Source organism: Podarcis gaigeae (genome assembly GCF_964106915.1).
Source record: "Podarcis gaigeae genome assembly, chromosome: 4".
Taxonomy (NCBI): domain Eukaryota; kingdom Metazoa; phylum Chordata; class Lepidosauria; order Squamata; family Lacertidae; genus Podarcis; species Podarcis gaigeae.
This window is the reverse complement of record NC_139677.1, coordinates 34,171,295-34,193,949: the sequence shown is the minus strand read 5'-3', so window position 1 is coordinate 34,193,949 and position 22,655 is coordinate 34,171,295. Positions and strand designations below refer to the sequence as shown.

Here is a 22,655-nt window from a genome sequence, read left to right as displayed (position 1 = left end):
GTTAGTGGAGTCTGTAACCTGAAGCGTATGTAACCTGAAGCATATGTAACCCAAGGTACCATTGTATTAAGGAGGACATCATGTTAGACACTGAGAGTTGGGTTCTAGTCCTGGATTCACTGCAGTTGGGTCGCACTGAATCAATGCAATTAAATTAGTCATGTTTTAAGTTTTCACATTGAGTTCAATGGGGCCTATGTGCAACCAGGGCTTTTTTTTCCAGCCAGCACTCACTGGAACTCAGTTCCAGCCCTTCTCAGGTGGGTGCCATTGCCATTATAAGAGAACAAGGGCAGTATTCATGGTGAGTTCCGGCAGCAATTTTTATAGAAAAATAGCACTGTGTGTGACTAACTTAGATTGGATCCAACTCACAGGTGGGGGGGCGCAGTATCAAGCAAAAAATTTATTCAGAGTAGATTCAGCCATTAATTTCAATGGCTCTACTCTGAATAATTTTTTTGCTGCATTAATTCCAGCAGGTCTACTCTGAGGAAAAGTTAGTTGAATACCACCCACTGGAACATACTTCTGACTAAATATGCATGCTGCACTTTTAATTATGAGAAATGAATTTATAAATTACATCACATTCTAACTTTCTTTCTTTTCTTTTTTACAGTTCACAGCCTGTTACAGGTTACTGGAAACAAAGCTTTCCCCTAGAAGCAGTAAAAGGACATGCCTGAAGAAAATGAACACACTTTTATGCAATGGCTGTGAAATTGACAGGCAATAGGGCAAGACGAGAGGAAATCACCACTCCTCTGCTTAACAGCTTCATTGTTATGTATTAGCATAGAAAGGGGTGTAAGGAATGGCAGCAATATGGAGAAGAGAGAGAGAGAAAGAAGAATGTGGGGGAACTTATTTCACATGGCTGAGTTGTCTTATAGTGCTGCCTGTCAGTAAAGGCTTGCAAATATTGTATGACTTGCTGACTTCTGCTGCACAGTAGAAAAACGACAAGGAAACTACAGAGGACTGTCAGCAGTGCAGAAAAGCTAAAAAAAAACCTGCATTTTGTTAAAAACCAAAGTGAATAGTAAATTTAGGGGCAATGAACAGAGAAAGAGTACTAGGAATATGGGATAAGCATCAGAATAACGCAGCATGGTTTTTCTCATTTCTGTAAATTCTCAGAAAGTGGCGGTCATTGGTGGTGCAGTCTTGTCCCCTTTCCCCATGCTTCAATACTATCTATCTGCCTTATTATTCAAAGGGTCACTTTGTGCAGTTAAAATTTCATTCACTGCCTTTTAAACCAAACAAAAAACAACCACAGGGGGAGGGGGGGATTATGGATTCATGATGTTACAGGCACCATCCAATCAGCACTGTGCACAACCAGTTTCTGCTGCAAAACTGAGAAACTGGTTTCTTTTCAGCTCAGTTCTGGAATGAATGTTATACATCTGAACAAAAGTCCAGAGGGCATTTCCACAGCAGCCCTACTTACTGCTCCAATTTTGCCTATCTGAAATTCTCTGAGGTAGAGAAATTAGAACTCCGTCAGGCCCTTCCAACAGCCAAATACTATCATAAGTAGAACTATATGGAGATTTGTGACAAATAAGTATACAAGTAGCTCATTCACACATTCAGCAAGTACTATATAGATGGTTCTATATAGTGTTTAGCGTCTTCAAAATGAGTAGAATAAATTTATGTGAAAGTGGATAAATTATATTCACTGGGAGGCTGCTATGATTTCAAAGCAGAAATGGTGCAAGTAGTGATCTTATTTATATGTATGCATCTGTTTGATCAGTCCACTAAGTTATTAGTTTACAGAAGACCTCCTTGGTGCCAAATACATAGTGAAAGGTATCAATCACAAATGCAGTCAGACATGCACACACTCTGCCATCAAGGAGGTCTGATCATGACTCATAAGAAACCCATAACCAATACAAAATGAACAACAACAAAAAGGAAGTGAAGAACTGTTTCTAAAAATATCATAAAACATAAGAATTTCCTATTTACATGACAATTGCTTCAGTTAAAAATGCTACAAATGCCATTAATTTGGGTCCATATAAAAATAGCCTTGTTTACATATTTTCATGTGCATATCTCTTCTCTGATGCAATATTCTGAGCTGAATGAAGATGATAAAAGTGCCCACTTAATTCTTTTTCTCTTCCTGTGGTTTTTCACCCTCGTCACCTGACAGCGTACCACTTCCAAACTTTTTCACTTTTGTCTCCACTTTTACAAGTCTCTGCTTGACTTTGGCTTGAGACGCAGTGTACTCTCCGTGGAGTCTAGCAAACCTGGTCTGGAGAATGTCTAGGGCAGCTTCCAGCTTTTCGATTTTCTCCTCCAGGTCTTTGGGATCCGCTCCTGCTTTAGCTGCTTCCTCATCAATCAAATTGTCTTTCATCAAAATCTGCCGTCCTTTTTCTTCTAGTGCCTTTTTGGCATCAGGGTACTCAGTGAGAGCTTCCATCAGGTCATCTTTAGATAAGCAGAACAGGTCAGAATAGCCTATACTTCTGATGTTGGCTGTCCTCCTGTTGCCAGATTTGCTGCCTTTGATATTTAAGATGCTGATTTCTCCAAAGTAGCTGCCATCACTTAGGACCACAAACTGGGTCACACCATCATCAGCCACGACAGCCAGCTTCCCTTCTTTAATAATATACATGTCCCTTCCGATATCCCCTTTCTTGCAGATATAATCTCCAGGACTGAAGACCGTGGGTCTTAGCTTCAGCACCAGCTCAATAAGGAGTCCAGCTTCACAGTCTTGGAAGATGCGTACCTTCCTTAGTGTGTCTAAGTGGACGTTGATGGCAATTTCAGCCTTCAGTTTATCAGGGAGGTACTTCAGAACTTCTTTCTCTTCCACCGTTTTCTTGTTGGTCCACAGGTAATCAAACCATTTAATAACCCTGTTTTCCAAGTCTTTGGTGACTTTTCGGAACTGCAAGTACTGTTTGATAGAATCAACCTTCGCCTGGAACTCTGCCCTAGAGGCATTCATGTTAGAGATCATTGAGCCTACGTTACCGACAATGGTAGCAAAGATGAGCACACCAACCAGGAAGTCCATGACCACAAACAGATACTCTACATCTTTCACAGGAGGTGGAGTCTCGCCAATGGTTGTCAATGTCAATGTTGACCAATATAAACTGTAAATGTATTTCCTGGACAGACGTCCATGTTCTGGATGGGATATATTGGGATAGACCCAGGTGTCTGTTCCAAATCCAATCTGCTTGGAAATAGCAAAAAATATGCATGCATTCCAGTGGATAATGATAAGAATGTACAAGACAAGGTTCCCAATTCGAAACATGTTTGGGTAGTTTGTTCTCGTTTCTGTACGGTCAAAAAACTCAAATAGCCTAGCAATTCTCAGCAGCCGATTAAAGCGCAGCTCAGGATAGTTAACCCCAAATTTAAAATAGCCCAGGTCTGTTGGGACAAGAGAGAGCAAATCCAGCTTGAACTGCGTAGTAGATTGATAATTCAGTCTTAACTTTTTTTCATCACGAACTAGTAGTCCTTGTTCCAGGAAACCTGAAAAAGCAAAAGGACAGAGAAGGCAAGAGATTGCTTAAGCAGAACTGTCTACCCCAGAAAGCTGCTCATGGGTTTTCAAATATATTTATTTTCAATATTTTAACTGTTTTGTGACCATCTATAGCAAAATATTGTTTTGCCATCAATATTTATTGAAATAAATAAAATACAGTTGTACCTCGGCTCCTGAACGCCTTGGGAGTCGAACATTCCAGCTCCCGAACAATCGAAAACTGGAAGTGAATGTTCCGGTTTTTGAATGTTCTTTTGGAAGCAGAACGTCCGACGGGGCTTCCGTGGCGTCCGATTGGCTGCAGGAGCTTCCTGCAGCCAATCAGAAGCCATGCTTTGGAAGTCGAACGTTTTAGAAGTCGAACAGACTTCCGGAACAGATTCTGTTCAACTTCTGAGGTACGACCAGGCATTGCCACACTCATTTCATTTATTAAATTTCTATCCTGCTCTCCTTCTCCAAAGAGCCCAGGGTGGTAAACACAAAAATGGTAAGACATGGCATTACTCATCATATATAGGTAAGGTAAAGGGACCCCTGACCATTAGGTCCAATCGTGGCTGACTCTGGGGTTGCGGTGCTCATCTCACTTTACTGGCTGAGGGAGCCGGCGTACAGCTTCCGGGTCATGTGGCCAGCATGACTAAGCCGCTTCTGGCGAACCAGAGCAGCACATGGAAACACCATTTACCTTCCCGCCGGAGTGGTACCTATTTATCTACTTGCACTTTGACGTGCTTTTGAACTGCTAGGTTGGCAGGAGCAGGGACCGAGCAACGGGACCTCACCCTGTCGCGGATATTCGAACCACCGACCTTCTGATCAGCAAGCCCTAGGCTCTGTGGTTTAACCCACAGCGCCACCTGCATCCCAGACATGACATTACTCATCTTCTATAGTGCTCATCTTAACATCAGTGGGCAGAATCCAACATTGCATGAGCAGATTTCTGCTCACCCAACAGAACTTCACCTTTCTCTCCTTCTCTCGCCTTCCTTTGCACCCCCAAAATCTGAAGGGTCCCTCAGCTGCACAGAGCAGGTTTTGAGAGTGCACAGGGGACTGCAGCAGGATGCTCAAGTCCTTTCTGCTCACACCTAGCCTTCATTTTGTCAGTAAAAGCAAAGCAAGGGTTCTTGATTGGCCCAAGATGACAAAAATAAACAAGAAGCAGATCTGGGAACATAACTGAGCCAAAGCCAGCATGAATCCCACCCCCCTAATTTGAGTCCAGATTCACGCAGAGTCTGCTGCCATTCATGGTGTGATTCCGTGGTTGGAAACAGCTCAAACAACTCACCTGTTCTGTACCTGACAAATGTGTCCAGGACATAGATTACATCAGAGGAATAGTCCAAGATCAGCCAAAGTGTAATGTGTTCCAGTTGAAGCTCATCGAAACAGGCTCTAAACAAACAGAAAGGAATGGAAGATTTGCTTAGAGCTAACAACCGGTTCAAGGCAGGTTGCACTGGGGGAGAGCAAACCACACGTTCAACTTTACGTTAAAACACCGCCTGCTTTCATCTCCTATATATTCTCTGAGGTTGTAATTCTCCCTGTGCTTATCTTCCTGATACTGGTAAGGAAAGTGGAGAGCAGAAATCAATTTAGTGGAACTGCACTGAGCAAATTATCCAAGAAAAGCTGCACAAGGGCACAGCCTATCCAAAATATAATTCATGATCTGTGAACTGCAGGTCTACTCAGCCCACCAGATGGCGGTGACAGGTTGTTACAAGTGGCAAGAGATTGCTGCAAATGAGATGAGGATGGGGTGGGGAGGGCGGCAGTTCCTGCTTCAGAAAGAGCTGCGTATAGATGAAAGTATAGAATTGTAGGGCTAATATAAACCACTTGAATAGATAGATGATAGATATAGATAGATAGATAGATAGATAGATAGATAGATAGATAGATAGATAGATGATAGATAGATAGATAGATAGATAGATAGATAGATATAGATAGATAGATAGATAGATAGATAGATAGATAGATAGATAGATAGATAGATAGATAGATATAGATGATAGATAGATAGATAGATAGATAGATAGATAGATAGATAGATAGATAGATAGATAGATAGATGATAGATAGATAGATGATAGATAGATAGATAGATAGATAGATAGATAGATAGATAGATAGATGATAGACAGACAGCTGGATCTAATGAGTAAGAGATAACTAGGCCGGCATTCCAGATTTCAGAGCGAATTGAAAGTGAATGGCACGCAAAAAAAGAGGAAAAATATTAATAAAACATGAATATATTTAAAATTAGCCTGAAAGGTTATATTAAGCAAAACAAGGTTGTAGAATCTTGCGTTAAATTGAGAGGGAAAGAAGCAGAAATGAACTACAGTGACATTCAAAGCAAGCTAGATACAGTAGGCATATGATTTCAAATATAGTCAGCAGATTTGAAAACTGCTACTATTTCAATCTGCACAACTGTCTCAGAAGAAAGAACGCCAATAAATAAATAAATAAGCACTATAAAAATGATAATTGGGGGGGAAAACCAAACACCAGGACAAGAGTAGGAAAAGGAAAATAAACCAACGTTACATTCAGATACAAATATTTGCTGTGTTTTTTAAGAAGATCTAACGTGCGCAGGAGTAAAGACAAAGGACCAAAACAGGCAATGACAACAGAAGTACCCACCAACGAATAATCCTCACCTACACACTATCAAACACCAGTTATAGAATACAGGTGTTGCAATGATGGTCAGCCACCTATAGTACAGATCGCTTGAAGGGTCCATCACAAAGACCTCTTTCTTCTTCCTGAAAAGAAGGGGAAAGCGGGGGGGGGGGTTATTGTTTCGTTGTTTTTGTTTTAATGCTTTACTTGTTGTTCTAACTTGTATTTTATCTGTGAATCGCCCTGAGATCTTGCGATGAGGGGGTGGTATATAATCTAATAAATAAAATAATAGCAATAAGAATATGCAGATGTGAGCACATGAAATTCCATTGATCACAGACACATCTTGTGTCCCAGAGAGATCCTACTTCCAGTACACTGAAGGCTGTAATTTTGTAAAGAAATACATTATAGCCAGCATTGGTACTTCTAGTATGGCCCAACATGGCACCCACGTATACATTCATAAATTGGAATCAGCGAGTTTATCTTAGGGTCGCCATATTTCAAGAGGTACAAAATCCGGACACAAAAAGTTGTTGAGTTTTTTCCAGGGTAATCGCCTGACAGCTCCGCTGCTGAGTCTGAGTCGCCCATGCCAGATCCCGGGCCACCCCATGCACAAGTTATTATTTTTATTTTAACCCCAAATCCAGGACATTTGCTTTAAAATGCAAAATTTCTCCCTGGGTGGTCATGTAGGACCCCCAGAAGAGGACATGTCTGGGAATTCTCAGGTGTATAACTGATCCTACCATCAGTCAGTGCTTGTCATCAGCTAAAGTGGTCTCATCCTGTGCTTAAATTGAGGATGCTTCATTCACAGCATCTTAAGGCTTGAACTGAACAGGGTATCAAACAGATGGGCCATAAACATGTGAAAGACTTTGCTCACCAAACTATCAGCATTACATTTACAACCTTGCCAGTACAGTAAATGCAGAAGCTAGACATCTTGTTTTTAACCAGCTTTCACTACCTGCACAATCACTACTATCACAGTACAGCAGCAGGTACTATTACTACAAGTCTACAGCACGCAAAGTACACAACTACCACTATTGTTGCTTCGTTTTCTCACATCAGTAGCATAGTTGAGATACAATCTTTGCAACACACTTCTTGGAATCAATTATCTACTTTGCCTTTTGAGCGTTCTATTTCTTTCCAACCTTCCTCGACATGGTGTTGCAAGGAAGTTGATCCTCATCGGTGGGCACAAGCTTAGGTAGTGACCCAAAGCGCAAATCCCATGGCCATGTCTGAGTAAACCTGTGTAGGATTGAACTGCAAGGCTGCCATGCTATGCACCCTTCCTTCCAAGGCAGTCTTGTTGAAGTCAGTAGGATTCATTTGTCTCCAAGAATGCATGCATAGCCTTGCGCTTCATAGAAGTGCAAATAGGTTTAGCGGCTATATCAATGGCACCCCATCTGTTCACGCTAGCAGTACACATGACCTTAGTATTGGAAGCTTCAGCTATCAAACCTGAATGTGCCAAATCCTCCGGCCACTGTGGCCAGTTGTGTGCAAGAAATTCAAAGGGTGGGGTTAGCAGGAGCTTCCTTCCTGTAGTACAACCTTTGCCAACCTGGTAACCTCCCGGCAGGGGAGGATGGGAGTTGTAGTCCAATTCATTTGGAGTGCAGCAGCCTCCCAAAGACTGCTGCAATACATTCCTCTCTCGCTCACACAGCTTGTTTTGCTGCCCTAACTGGCCAATGTGCCAAGGAACCAGCAAGTGGGGAGAGGAGGGTAAGTGGGGTCAACATTTTCTTAAACTGCTCTAAGGGGACAACCAGAAAACACAGGCTTTGCCAAGCCTGACTTGCATATCCTTTATATGTTTACACTCCGGAGGCCACTTTTTTGTGAATTCATCTTACAGCAGTGCTGTTACTTTCTGTTTAAAAAGGTCTGTGGCCATGTGGACGGGGTCAGTCACAGGAGTTTTGCACTAACACTCAGAGCTGCAAGCCTTTATACAGGAAGGCAACATGGTGCGGAAAATGCACAGGGGACCAGCTCACATCATGCTGCTGTCACCCGTAAAAGGAGCTCTCAGCACCAAATGATGGCTGCAATGTTTCTGCAATGGTGCCGGAGTTATTCCATGTTTGCTCAATGTTCTGGGAGAGGTGGCCCTAATTCTCCATAAGTTGTGGAAGGTCCCTGAGTGGCTGCAGCATTCTAAAATGCGCCGTTTGTATATTCCAGAGCCAAAGCCGATTGTAGGTTTCAACACGACAATCACTCAAGAGCTAAACGACTCAGGAACAGTTAGTTGATTATACCATTCAATTCTGTACAGAGCAGGAAGTGTGTTGTAAAGATGCAGTCCTCCTAATTTATACTTACTCTTCTTCCTTCTTTTTATCATCCTTTTTATCATCTTTTTTGTCATCCTTTTTCTCCTCTTTCTTTTCCTCCTTTTTCTCCTCTTTCTTTTCCTCCTTTTTCTCCTCCTTAACATCTTTCTTTTCTTCCTTCTTTCTGCATAACACAGTGTGCAACGGACTTAGCAAAACGTGGTTGGCTCATCAGCAGCTGGGGAGCTAGCAAGCAGGGAGCCAGGTTCAGGAAGACTAGAGAAGGCCAGCCTAAAGTTTACCCAAATGGCTACTTGCATGGTTTAATACAAAACATTGTGCACATCACAATAGTTGGTGAATATCAGGAACGCAACACCACACACACACACAAAATGTGGCTGATTTTGAAAGAGCTTAGTACACACTTTATACATTTGCCAGCAATAAATCTTTCACACAACAGCCCAGAATTTATCTATTTGGCCTGGTGTGCTAAGGAATCATTCTGACACCTTTCTTTGGGGTGGGGTGGGGAAATAAAGTCTGATGAAGTATAAGAAATGTCTATAGAGAGTTTGTGTCAAGTTGTCCCTCTGCACCATTACCTAGATAGTACGTGGTGCTGTTTCTTTCTTAAGACTCCTATCATTAAACCAAGAATGCCTGCCCAGCTGAAATGAATAGTGCCTGAAGATTGTTCCCTGCCCAATCTACTTCTCTGACAATTATGAAGCCATAGGTGGGATATTTAACATGCAGTCAAACCAACATTTCATGTTTCGATAGATAGGCACATGATAGGAGCTGAAGCTCACAGAGTCTTCCTGTAAGTTTGCTAGAGAGGACTCTGTGAGAGACCAGCCTGCTGTGCCCTGACAGGGGGAAGGTGTAGCCATATATTCTCCTCCCTGCCTGGGCACATTCTCTTCCTCTCTTCGGTGACATCTGCTAAATCCGAGCTCCATGATCAGACTCCCTTTTAAGCTGGACTTTGTAGCTGATATACCATCTGTTACTCTGCAACACGTATTCTGAGCGAGTAAATGTTACTTTTACATTTCACAAGACTATTTTGTATGTGATTTGAGGAGAAATACCAAGAAAATCCAGTCTGCCTTAAAGCATCCTGGATTACTCAAAGTAAAAAACACGATATTAAACATGAGAGAGTTGGTGAAAGAGAGACTTAGCCCTGGCACAAACATCACAATAAGCCGCAGTTTGTTTTAAAACAGGCTTACCCATGGAAATACCTTCCCACTGCCAGGTGGGTTCATTGTCTGCCCCATGCAGCTCAACCAAGACACAGGATTGCTTGTCATGTTGTCCAAACCAAGGCTATTGCTGGTTTCAAACAATGCTTGAACGGTAAGCCATAAATAAACTATGGTTTGTCCTTGATGTTTTTCTGGCTTGTCTCTTGCGCTTTTGTTTGAAACATACTGTGGTCTGGATTCAGATGACATGACAAACAGCACTATGGTTTGTTTGACCAATGCAGGTGCTATGTAAGAGGGGGGGAAAGCTGCTCAGAGACCCACACAGCAGAGAGGAGCCACATTCCTGATTGAACCGTAGTTAAGCAAGTTAGCCTGAGCATGAGTTGCACACTGATACACACAGCTCATGCACTCCCACTTTGTTCCTCCTCTAAGTTGTGTGGTGAAACAAACTACAGAGCAGCTGACTTGGCGTCCATTACATCCAAACCAGTACTGATGGTTTGCTTCTCCCAAACAATCCATGATCGAGAAGCCAAGGGTGAAACCTTGGCTCCAGATCATGAGTTTTTTTGGAGAGAAACAAATTATGAGCCCAGGTTTGGATATAATACCAAGCCAAGTGGCTTTTTTCCCCACACAACTAAGAAATGAGTGAAATAGGAGTGTGACACCAATTGCACAGCTCACACGTCAGCCAGTTTGCTTAAATGTGGTGTGAGTCCAGTGTTATGTCAAAACACAGCCCACTTAAAAGAATGGACAGATTTTATCTGTAAATTTACATGGGAAAAGCTCCACAAAATCAGCCAGGTGGCTACAATTCAAAGTAAGGCTATAAATACAAGGGCATGGGGTCCCGTCCCCCGTCCCCAGCTAAATACTACGGTGTGTAAATTCCCAACTAGCAGCATCACTAACCAGAAGGAAAGGGATAGGTTATCATCTACAAGGAAGAGATTTTTCACAAAAGCATGGCAGCTGAAATAGGGTTTAGAAAGGGGGGGGGGGAGAGACAATTGATCTACAGTTGTGAGGAGCATGTTTTGCAGCAGTGGGGAGGGACTAGGCAAGCCACAGATCATCTACGTACTTACTCTTCATTGGTGTTGTTGGAATAGTTGATGTTAAATCTGGCCAGAGCCCATTGACTACAGTGAGTTAAAATTAACAAGTAAATGCATGGGTGAATAAAAGAGCAACGCAGAAAGCATTTAATACATTGGTCACTGTGTGCAACTATCCTTACCTCCATTATTCATTGCACTGTTAGGCCTTCCCAGATTCTGACAAGATTAAGGAGGTCAACTTTGACCGCAGCACTAAGCTCCTTTGCGTAACTATCCAGGGCACCGGGCACCCATGTTCACGTGCAGCTCACACACGTTTGTGGCCATGCCTGGTGCTTGAAGCACTTTAGCCTGGTCTCAGGCGTCCTAATGCTCGATGGTGGAGGATCCGGCTATTTATAGCACCCGTTTGGCTGCGACTCTTAAGTGTTCCTCAAGCCGTTCCAGTCATCCTCGCAGCAGCAGTGCCAAGACTGGCTTGGCAGAAAACAGGCATATTTACTGCTGCTGCAAACACCGTGACAGAGCAGAGACATGGCTGGAACGCTGCAAATCTGGAACTTCGAAGGAAGGGGAATGCTATCTATTGGAGAGCCCAGGTTCAACGCTTATCATTTGTGGGAGGGAGGGACGTCGCGGTAGCATCAGTGATGCACGCTTTTGATTCCCTGCCTGTAATAGGTGGAGACTCACAATTCTAAACTGAAGTGAACATATGAAGCCTGAAGTTAAGGAGCACCCAGATTGGTCTCTGAAACCTTGTAATCAACAGCAGATAGTGCTAGATATACAGAACACAGATTACTGGGGTATCACACCTTGGTTGGTAGAGCACGAGACTCTTAATCTCAGGTTTGTGAGTTTGAGCTCCAAGCTGGGCAAAAGATTCCTGGATTGCAGGGGGCTTGACTGGACGGCCCTCGTGGTCCCTTCCAACTCTACAGTTCTAAGATTCTATGCCCTCTTTTAATCATCCAGGGGCTACTACTTAAAATGGTTAAATATCGTCAACACACAGAGCAAACCTTTAGAAATATCTCCTTGACTGAATAAGGTGTAGACATTCTACAAGCTCAGGAACCTGACAAACAGCCAGCCCCAAGCACATTTTGTGGTATCTACTGCACCAGGAATGTGACCTTCCAGACGCTGTTGGACTACAACTCCCATCATTCCTCACAACGGACCATACTAGCTGGGGCTGATGGGAGATGGAAGCCAATAGCATGGGGAGGGTCGCAGACTCAGCGTCCCTGTGCCACACAATCCAGCATTCTAAGGACTCAATTCTGATTGGGTAGTCCAAGGGGCGAGAAAAAGCTGAAAACCTAAATAAGCAATATTTGGGGAAAGCTGAGACACCATAGAGGCCCGGGCAAGGTTCCAATGTCAATGGACAAGGCTTCTGGAGAAGGATGGTTGCATGGGTTGGTAGTGCACATTATATGCACCCAGAAAGTCTCAGGTTCACTTGCTGTCATCTCCTGGTAGGGTTGGGAAACTCTGAACAGCTGCTGTCAGTCAGGGCAGACAATACCAGCAAGATGAACCAATGGTCTGACTTGGGACAATGCAGCTTCCTGTGCTGTGTCCTGTCCTCATTTTCTCCCCAGCAGCTTTCATTCCCTCCTCCCTCAATTCTACCAATGGTCAGATCCCAGCCTCTACGCCCTTCCTTTCTCACTTTCCACGCATTGTTTCCTGCCCAACAGTGTGAGCTTTTTGGGGGGTCGGGGGAGAAATGAATCTTGGGCGTATGGTCATTTTTGCCAAAGAGGCAAAATTGATTTATATCTGCAAATTCATTTCATCTGCATTGTTATTCTCACTGCAGAAGTTTGGTTTCATTTGGCATCAAACAGGACCGAGGAACCTGTGGTCCTCCAGATATTGGTGAACTGAAAGTCCAATCAGTTATACCCAGCAGGGTCAAAGTGCAGGGATTATGGGAGTTGCAGCCAGCAGCACCTGCACTGTCACAGGTTCCTCAGCCCTGGTGTAAAATATGGAAGATTGAGTAAACAGCTCTATTTGCCATGCATTGCAGACCATCCATATTTCAAAATGGGCAGCCAAGTTCAGTCTGGAAGCCTGGGGCGGAAGTCATAGAAAGGATGCAGCCATAAATCTACATGATCAGGACTATGACTGAACGGGTACATTCACCGAAAACTATTGATATAGACTTGTAGCCCTTATACATGACAGGTGCAAGTCACATCTCATGAAAGCTAATGGCGAGACTTCCAATTAATTTTCAGGATTGTCTACAGCAAGGCCAAAGAAGCTCTGGTCCTCCAGAGGATGCTGGACTCCAACTCCCATCAGCCCCAGCCAGCACGGCCAGTGGTCAGGAATGATGGGAGTTGGAACCTAAAAACATTTGGAGGGCCAAAGCTTCCCCATACAGTATTCAGTACCTATCAGTTCTGCACTAAGCAATGCTTTTTCTTCCAAAATCAGAGCCTCATAGCTCCTTCCCAAAGTCCAGGAAGCTTCTTCCCAGCTTAGGAAAGGAGGCACAATGCTCTGGTAGAGTCCGAGAATCCTCCCTTGCATGGTGAGTACTGACACCTTTTTTCCTAGGAGAAAAGCACTTGCACTAAGTATCCCTCTGCCACAGGCAGCATCATTCTTCCTCTGTAAACACAACGTTCCAAGCAAATACCATCCCACAGAAGCTGTATCCTCTTACTTTTTCAATCCATCTGCCTCATCGTAGTTCAGCTGGGTGTTGCTGTCTCTACTGGGAATGTCTTTGAGCTCTGGCCCTCGGATTCGCTCAAGAAAGGAATCTGGCCTTTGGTCTTCATGATGTAAGTTCCTCCTGGCCCAGGATCGCAGTGATAAGATGAACCATGATAACCTGAAAGGATGGAGGGAACAGCTAGGCAGTACGAACTGACCAGGGGAAAGTGAACAACTGTACACATACTTCAGAAGGTTTCCTAAGGTTAGCATTCCCTTGTAATTGTGTCATCGAAGGTCTGTTTGAAACTTTCACAAATTAAACACATGGTGCGTGCAAAACCCTATTATTATTATTATTATTATTATTATTATTATTATTATTATTATTAACTTCTCCCATCTGGCTGGGTTTCCCCAGCCACTCTGGGAAGCTTGCAGCGTATATTACAACATAGTAAAACATCAAACATTAAAACTTCCCAAAACAGGGAAGGCCCTCTGCCTGATTCCCCGTAAGTTCTCTTCTTGCAGTAAGGGAACCAGCAGAAGGACCTCAGTGATGGGAGTGGAGATGCTCTTTCAGGTATACTGGGCCGAGGCCATTTAGGACTTCAAAAGTCAGCACCAACACCTCACTCCTTCCATTTTGATGTATTTCCATTTGATGAGGTGGATGTCTACACTTCAATATAAAACGTCTTTACATTTCAACATCTGAAGTAAATATTACACATATGTGCACAGGGGGATATATGTATAATTTGTCACATCTAACCAGGGCTATTCAAGTTATTATGGCACTGCAGCCAGAAAATCCTACATGACTTCTCCTTTTCCTAGGCAACAAAGATAATAAATAGCATTTGCTACCATTTCATGACACCCCAAAACATCTGCCCAAGGTGGCCTCCCCACTTTGGCTAAAAGTAGGGCTGGTCCCATAATGTAAACGTGTAGCTGAACCTTGCGCTATTGAAGTATTCATAGGACGGATTAAGTCCAAAGGAAGCCAACGAAAAGCTTTCACGCTCTGTGTTCTCCCCACTACTAATGCAGAGACAAAGCTATTTTTGCTAACATGGGTTTCTCCAACAACAATAACAAAACACTCTCCTTCACATAACCTAAAATCGCTTACATGATAAGTAACAATTCTTTGTCAAAGTTGTACGGTGAACATTTTGTTTTCGTCCAAATTATATTCTGGAAAAAGAACACACACACACCCGTGATGATAAAAGAGAACCGACCCAGCATTTTTGTGCCAATATTTGCAAAGCTGGATGCTTTCCCATATGTCAGACGCACAATCAACAAAACATTGAAGAGAAGGTAACATTTTGCAAGGACTTAGTGCTGCTCCACGCAGCCTCAATTTACCTGGTGCTGAGACAAGCCCCATGGTGGCTTTGAGACCTTTCAGAAGATTGTGGTTCCCCACCACCTCCCATGAAAACTGTTGAAGTGGGAGTTATGCCAAATACAAAATGTGACTTCTGATAGAAAACTGAAAAAGGTTTCACCAAGATTTCACTCTCAATTTTACATTCTCTCAAGGAACTAAAAAGAACATGCTTTGAATACCACCTTAATCGCCCAATGTAGCATGCCCCCAGTACTAATCAGGGGTGCCAACTTGAATAAAATATTGGGAGGACAAACTAAGCACAGTCAATCATATGACACAGTGCACACACACCATTTGAATGGCAATGCCCCTCAACTTTGGGTGGCCTGGCCCACTCAAATATTTTAGGGGGGGCAACGACCCATTGGTTCCTAGGAGTTGACTCCTATGATCCTAATAGTTCAGATGGTGATCAATTTATCGTCCATTTCTTCTATAATAGTTTGATGTGAACGAAAAATTTGTTTCTTAGGCATTTTCGCTGGCCAGCCCCGCCCCGCCCCTTTGCTTCCAGTGCAAGATCCCATTAACCTCTTGCAAGGTCACTGCCATGCCATCTCCCAAACGTAGCTTACCTAGCCATCGCTCCGCTGCCTGAGAACGAGCTTCTTCGAGATTCAGGCAGGCCGCCCGTCTCCATGGAAATGACTCTGTGCAATTCGGGAGACGTGTCCTCCTCACACAGCGAGCGGGTCCTTGAGAATCAAAGAGTAAAACCCGAAAGAACAACACATTTAGCCCCCATTTGACGTGCACTTGCTATTCCTCCAGCTCTCCCAATTAGGCAACAACTGTGGAGGAACATGCATTCCTTCCAAAGTCACAAGTGCTATTACTGTCACGGGTGACGTTATGAAAAATGCAGCACATTAATCATCTTCCGCCTCAGTTCCGCATCGCTTGATGTCCACAAGAATTTTGCCAGACGGAACTTACTGACAGATGCATTGTCTTCGCATCTATTAGATTTTCTGCCAGACCCATCTTAGATGGTCAAGGCAGAAAACAATAGGTGAACCGGGGGTGGGGGTGGGGGGACTGTAGAAATCCAGTCAGAATACTAACAGATACTAAAATCCATTCTGAGATGAGGGTAGAGGAGGAAATCCATTATATGGTTCAGAATGCAAACCTGAACCCACTTATCTGGAAGTCAGTCCCATTGAATCCAATACTTCTGATCAGCCATGGTTAGGATTGCACTGTTAAGGCTACAGTTCGACATTTACTTAGATGGGGTAGAAGGCATCCTATGGATTTAAATGGGGCTTATTTCTGGGTAGACCTGCACAGGAGTGCATGACGAGGTAAATTAGTGGGCTGGCATTTGTATTTATGATCTGACGTAGCCATTTCTGGGCCCAGGCACAGAGAGGTTGTGGTGGGGTGTGCAGAGAGCAAATGAATACCAGGAGACATCTTCTCATGACCAAGTGGGCAGTGAGTGGGGGAGGGGACTCAGAGTTTTTCTGAGCAGCAGGCAATGGCTTCAAGGGCATTATTGTGCCCATAGGCACCATGTTGGAAACCCTTGTGAACTATATTCCCATAATGTTTGGGTTTCAGGTTGTGCTTTATTTGGGAGTCAGGCTATGTTGAATTACAGAACCGAGTTTACCTGGTAAATCCATTTTCAAGCTTATCATCAGGGTCATCGTTGATAGTCTTCAGAGACAGCCTATGGATCGCAGGACAGGAGTGATAGGTATCAACTTTAGCCATTTTGCTTTACATATCAGCCTCCAAACCGTACCTGAAATACACAAAGAATGCATTGTGAATCCTGCATTACAGAGAAGAGACTTTAAAGTTCTTTTTTTAAAAAAAAAAATCAACACAATAAAAAGACCGAAAGGAGATGGGGAACTTATGCCGAGAAATTGTGGCATTGTTTTGCTCAGAAGTCATTCCCAAAGTTCAAAGGGACTTTGCTCCCTAACATTTAAGACAGCCGTCTCAGCAAACTAGAAGTGACATTAATCATACCATTACATATCCATGCATGTTTCTTTTTATCATTCACCTAGTTATTGGCTCTTCAATAGACCTATCGCACAGAAAACAGGCAAACGACCTGGGGTCCTCCAGAGGTTGTTGGACTGCATCTTCTGGTGTTGCTGGACCACAGCCCCAGCCAACAATCAGGGATGATGGGAGCTATAATCCACATCTGTAATCCACATCTGGGGTTCAACACACTGGCTACCCCTAGAATGTTCAACACAAGTGAATAAAGGTGGCATCAAGGAGGACAGAAGGAAGATCTCTGAGTGATTCACAAGGCTTATTACTTCCAACCATTTAATAGTAGCAACAACAAAAATTTGGGTGGCCAGGTGCAAAAGAAGGTAGGGCTCCTAGACTTTTAATAGTTGTATAGAAGAGGGAATTTCATCCATTGTTAAAGATGCAAGAGTCCTGGCCACTTTTGCATCTGGCTCCCAAACAAGAAGACTGAGATTAAGAAAACAGGCAGAAGGCAGAGAACCAGGAGCGAATGTCTCAAATGTACGGTGCAGATTTTACCCTAAAAGTCCATCACTCTTTAGTCCAATTCGAACCAATGAGACTTGTGTCACATGAAGAATTTGTCCCATTTATTTCTACAGGACCGAAGCAAGAGCCTTCGACCTCCACAAATTAATGTATTTTATTTATTTAAAATGTTATGTTCCACATCTCTGAAGAAAATAAATAATGGCTTAGAAGAACACAAAATACAATTCTAAACCAGCAACGTTACTCAGTAACAACAGAGAAACAGCCACAAGAAATGAAGGAAAGAGCAATTTTGTCAACCAAAACCCTGTTGGAAGAGGCTTGTGCTCCTCCCAGAAACCATCAGAAGAGTATCTTCTCACACCTCTGCAGAAAGAAAATTCCACAAACATGGGTCAATATCGAGAAAACCTTCGTTTTATGGCCAACACTATCCAAACACATCACAAAGATGGCAACAGTGATCCAGAAGTGGAGAGGCAGTCAGGAAGGTATGAAGGTCCCAAGCCATGCGTGGCTTCAAAGCATTTTTAAAAATACCCTGACTTAGACCAGTGGTGGGGAACCTCCAGCCTTTGGGCCTAACTGGTCCCACTGGACCTTGCATATTGGTCCACCACCAAAAGGAAGAAAAACCAGGAGCATACCCTGGTATTTCCTTTGCAGCCAAAGGCCAACATTTTTCATAATTAGGCAATGCAGAGCAACAGAAAAAGGCCATGCTTATAAAGAATTGGGAGCACATTTAGAGCAAGCTGCTAATTCCTTCCCTTGACATTATATAATCAGATGTCATGGTGTTGGTGGGTGGTTGGCAGTTTGAGAGGTCCTAGCTACCTGCCAAAGTGGTCTGGGGGACTTGAGGGTCCCATCTAGCTGGATCCAGATTTCTACTCCAGTTTGCAGCCAGAAGCATATTTAAAGTCATCATTGCTGGAACAAAACAGGTTGACGATGTACTACCTTCCAAACACCCAGCTCCAAACTTGACTTATTTTGTGATATTGTGATATGTATCTTTGCTGCACTGATACCCTTCAAATAAGGCCGCCGTATAAAGCCAGACATAAGAAGATAAGAGGAGCTCATCGAATCCAGCATCCCATTCTCACGCTGGTCAACCAGATGCCTCAGTGGGAAATCTGCAAGCGGGACCCAAGCACACAAAAAATGTTCTCCCCTCTCTGGCTGCTTCCAGCAACTGATATTCAGAAGCATTGCTGCCTCTAGCTAAGCTTCGTTTGTTGTCTCTGTTTTCATATCTGCGTGTTTTCTATAAAAAGGGGTACAACATTAATGTCTCCTATCAAATGTAACAGATCTGTAGAAAAGACTTTGCAACCTGAAAAAGAGACAATGCACATACTTTCATAAACCAATAAAATCTTTAATAAAATTATTTCATCATCATCATGGAATCCAGTGCTGAATCAGCAATCCCATGGTCTATAGAACAAGGGCGGGAAACCCATGACCCTCCATATGTTATTGAACTACAACTCCCATCATCCCTTGTATTTACAGCGCTGGCTGGGGCTGATGGAGGGTCATAGGTTCTCCTGCTGCATAACATAAACAACTGAGCTTTTTATGACACGCTGAAGCAGAAGCCAGTGCATGGGATTGCCTCCACATGACCAGCTGACCAGGAACAGTGCTGGATTTACGTATAAGCTAAACAAGCGATAGCTTAGGGCCCCACTCTCTTGGGAGCCCCCCAAAAATTTAAAGGGGAAAAAACTGGATGTACATTTCCAAAATATAAGATAAAATAAAATAAAAAATAAAATAAAAACTACATACAGCAACAGTGTTTTGTGTTGTGTAGGCTCCTATGATGATTGTAAGTAATACATATTTTGTTATGTGCAAATGGCTTTAGATACCTATTAGGTCCAGAAATTACCATATAGCATATATTCAACACAAAAAACAGCGACAATTTGTTGTTGACAAAGGACAGCTGGACATATAAAGGCCCCTATTTCAGTAGCTTAGGGCAGGCTTCCTCAACCTCGGCCCTCCAGGTGTTTTTGGCCGACAACTCCCATGATCCCTGGCTAGCAGGACCAGTGGTCAGGGATGATGGGAATTGTAGTCTCAAAACATCTGGAGGGCCAAGGAAGCCTGGCTTAGGGCCTCCTGACTAGGATGCGCAATGTTTACATTTAAAGCTGCCAGCACAAATATCAATTCTTGTGCAAACTTTCCATTCAAGAAGTACAGCATGTGCATTAGTCTTCCATTGCCTTAAATTATTCAGCTTGAATAAGCTGGATCACTAAATTTTGCTCCATTGAAGTACTGTGCACAGTTTACAATGGAAGGTATGCCATTATTATAAAGACACGCATTTAGGATTGCCTCTAAATACAGATGGATCGATCAGTTTCCAGTCTGGATCTGTTTCTCACATATTCAATCATAAATCAATCCCATCCGGTGTCTCCACATTTAGCTGCGATAATAATAATTTTAAAATCCATTTGAACATTTAAATGTTTTATTTCAAAATACCATTTCAATGCATATTTTATCTCAGTGTATGCCTTTCTAAATGTATTTTATCCTAAAATATGCAATGCATAAAATAAAATTACACATTCTCTTCCTGAGCAGAGAACTGTACTGTAAAGTTCTGCAGACGTGTGTACTCTGAAGGATAATTACCCGTATTTTTCGCTCTATAAGACGCACCAGACCACAAGACGCACCTAGTTTTTGGAGGAGGAAAACAAGAAAAAAAATATTCTGAATCTCAGAAGCCAGAACAGCAAGAGGGATCACTGCGCAGTGAAAGCATCAATCCCTCTTGCTGTTCTGGCTTCTGGGATAGCTGCGCACACACATCTCCCATAAGACACACACACAGTTCCCCTTACTTTTTAGGAGGGAAAAAGTGAGTCTTATAGAGTAAAAAATATGGTCCTTTCCAATCTGTGTCTTAGACCAAGAGGTGTGAATTAAATCAGCGTGTTTAAAAACGACGATCGAATGAAAGCCTCTCCGATCTTTAACTGCAGTTAGTCATGTAGGCTAAAGAAAAAGGAAACTATTCAAAGACTCCATGATGGTATCAACAGACAGTGACTCAGCATATCAAGGCAAATCAGCACATCACACCCCCCCCCCAATCTCTGCAGATCAACTGCATAAAGCACTTCTATTTTCTGTAACATCCATTGAATTTGGAGAAAGGCTAGGCACAAGCCCAAGTACCTATAAGGAAATTAGGCAGCATCACTGGCCTTGCTGAAAATGAAAGACTTGCTTTGTAAAACCTGCTGCTCACCTTTCAGAAAATTATGTGCCGTGTCTCATAATACAGATCCCATGTAATTTATAGAATGTCAACATAAGAACGGCTTCAAGAGGCAGTGAAAGGTTTCCCAGCTTTTCGACCAATGATACCTTGGACTGCAGCTCAGACCACATACCTGAGAAAGAGAGCATTCAACTGTCCCTGTTTTCCAGAGACAGTCCCAGATTTACAGAAGCCACCCAGGTTTCTGATTTGATCCCATAATGCCCCACTTTTCCTTAGGATGTCCCCATTTTCATCAGAGAAATGTTGGAAGGTATGGAGTTATGTGACCCCGCAACCCAAGGAGATAAGTAACTATACAACCTTTAGAAGGCATCTGAAGGCAACCTTGTATAAGGACGTTTCCAAATGTTTAATGTTTTATTGTGTCGTTATATATGTTGGAAACCACCCAGAATGGCTGGGGAAACCCAGTCAGATGGGTGGGGTATATTTTTGTTTGTTTGTTTGTTTGTTTGTTTGTTTGTTTGTTTGTTTGTTTGATTATTATTTAGGACTTCCCTATTTTCATCGGAGAAATGTTGGAGGGTAGGACATACTCCATCACACAGGAGTACAGTGGTACCTTGGGTTACATACGCTTCAGGTTACAGACTGTGCTAACCCAAAAATAGTATCTCGGGTTAAGAACTTTGCTTCAGGATGAGAACAGAAATCGTGCTCTGGTGGCACGGCAGCAGCAGGAGGCCCTATTAGCTAAAGTGGTGCTTCAGGTTAAGAACAGTTTCAGGTTAAGAACTGACCTCCAGAACGATTTAAGTTCTTAACCCGAGGTACCACTGTATGTCTCATTGAAACTTTCTCTTCACTTCCACCCCCAAGCCAAAACATAACCAGTCCTGCAAGTTAACAGCCACACATTGGCCATGGGCCTGAGGCAACCCATGCCTTTCATTGCTGACCATTGATATTGTTTCTTGAGTGAGGAAGCTGAGTTGAATGCTTCCTAGCTTTGCATTCAACTGAGAGTCCTGTGTAAGTCAGAGGAAGCTGTTTTACAGCTCACAAGCCACTCACCAATTTATCCTGGCCTTGTTTATCCCCAGCCCTAGGGAAGATACTTACTGAAAGGAGTAGAGTGCTTTTTTTGGCACCTGAGGTCGCAGTCATTTATTTCACCACAGAATAAATAAACAGATGCCCCTTGCAGCTGAGATCCTGATTTGCATGCTTATCACTTAGGAATGTGGGATGCTTTCTGGCTCACTATGGACAGCAGCTCTCCAGGGTTTTAGGGACAGGACATACTCAAGGAGTGTATGAAATAGGGCTGATAAGGGGTGTGGCATCAGGAAAGGGGGTGTGGCTGAGGAGAGTCCCAAAGGGCAGGTATAGAGGTTGCACCTGCGTCCAAGACCTGAGGTTCCCCACTCTTGCCACAGTAGTTTTTAGTCAACAAAGTGCTTTACAGTCATGAACTTTTATCTTTACCCTCCAACATTTCTCCGATGAAAATAGGGATGTCCTACCCAGTGCTGTTTTTCTAGAAAGAGATGCCAGAAATCACCATGAATGCCTGCCTTGTTCTCTTATAATGGCAATGGCGCCCACCTGAGAGGTGCTGGAACTGAGTTCCGGCAAGTTCCAGCTGAAAAAAGCCCTGGTCCTACCACACCCTCCAACATTTCTCCAATGAAAATAGCGACATCCTAAGGAAAATAGGGACATTCCAAAATCAAATCAGAAACTGGCCTGGCTTCTGTAAATCCGGGACTGTCCCTGGAAAATAGGGACACATGGAGGGTTTCCTGTTTCTACTCTGTGAAGCACTTATTAATCAGTATGTATCAGGGCTTTTCACAGTCTCACCAAAGGCAATATGTCACTGGAGTGTTTGGATTACACAGAGAATAGGAGCAGTTTCAGACTGTCGCTATTTTGGGTGGGATTCAATCTCCAATTCAGATTGCACAATAATA

At 43.1% G+C, this 22,655-nt stretch overlaps 1 protein-coding gene across 2 annotated transcripts in view; it reads right to left on the bottom strand.

Annotated features, from left to right (window-relative positions):
• Positions 1 to 255: 255 nt before the first annotated feature.
• The window catches only part of CNGA3 (cyclic nucleotide gated channel subunit alpha 3), a 36,439-nt gene continuing 14,039 nt past the window's right edge, over positions 256 to 22,655 (bottom strand). Inside the window, exons 2-9 of one of the 2 annotated variants that reach the window (XM_083734304.1) lie at positions 16,531 to 16,665; positions 15,488 to 15,607; positions 13,509 to 13,679; positions 10,841 to 10,894; positions 8,570 to 8,704; positions 6,244 to 6,351; positions 4,851 to 4,957; positions 256 to 3,534 (exon numbers count right to left, since the gene is read on the bottom strand). In XM_083734304.1, coding sequence (XP_083590430.1) covers positions 2,132 to 3,534; positions 4,851 to 4,957; positions 6,244 to 6,351; positions 8,570 to 8,704; positions 10,841 to 10,894; positions 13,509 to 13,679; positions 15,488 to 15,607; positions 16,531 to 16,634 — 2,202 coding nt within the window. In that variant the 5' untranslated portion in view covers positions 16,635 to 16,665 and the 3' untranslated portion in view covers positions 256 to 2,131. The remainder of the gene's footprint in view (positions 3,535 to 4,850; positions 4,958 to 6,243; positions 6,352 to 8,569; positions 8,705 to 10,840; positions 10,895 to 13,508; positions 13,680 to 15,487; positions 15,608 to 16,530; positions 16,666 to 22,655) is intronic. The other variant, XM_083734305.1, reaches the window with a different exon arrangement.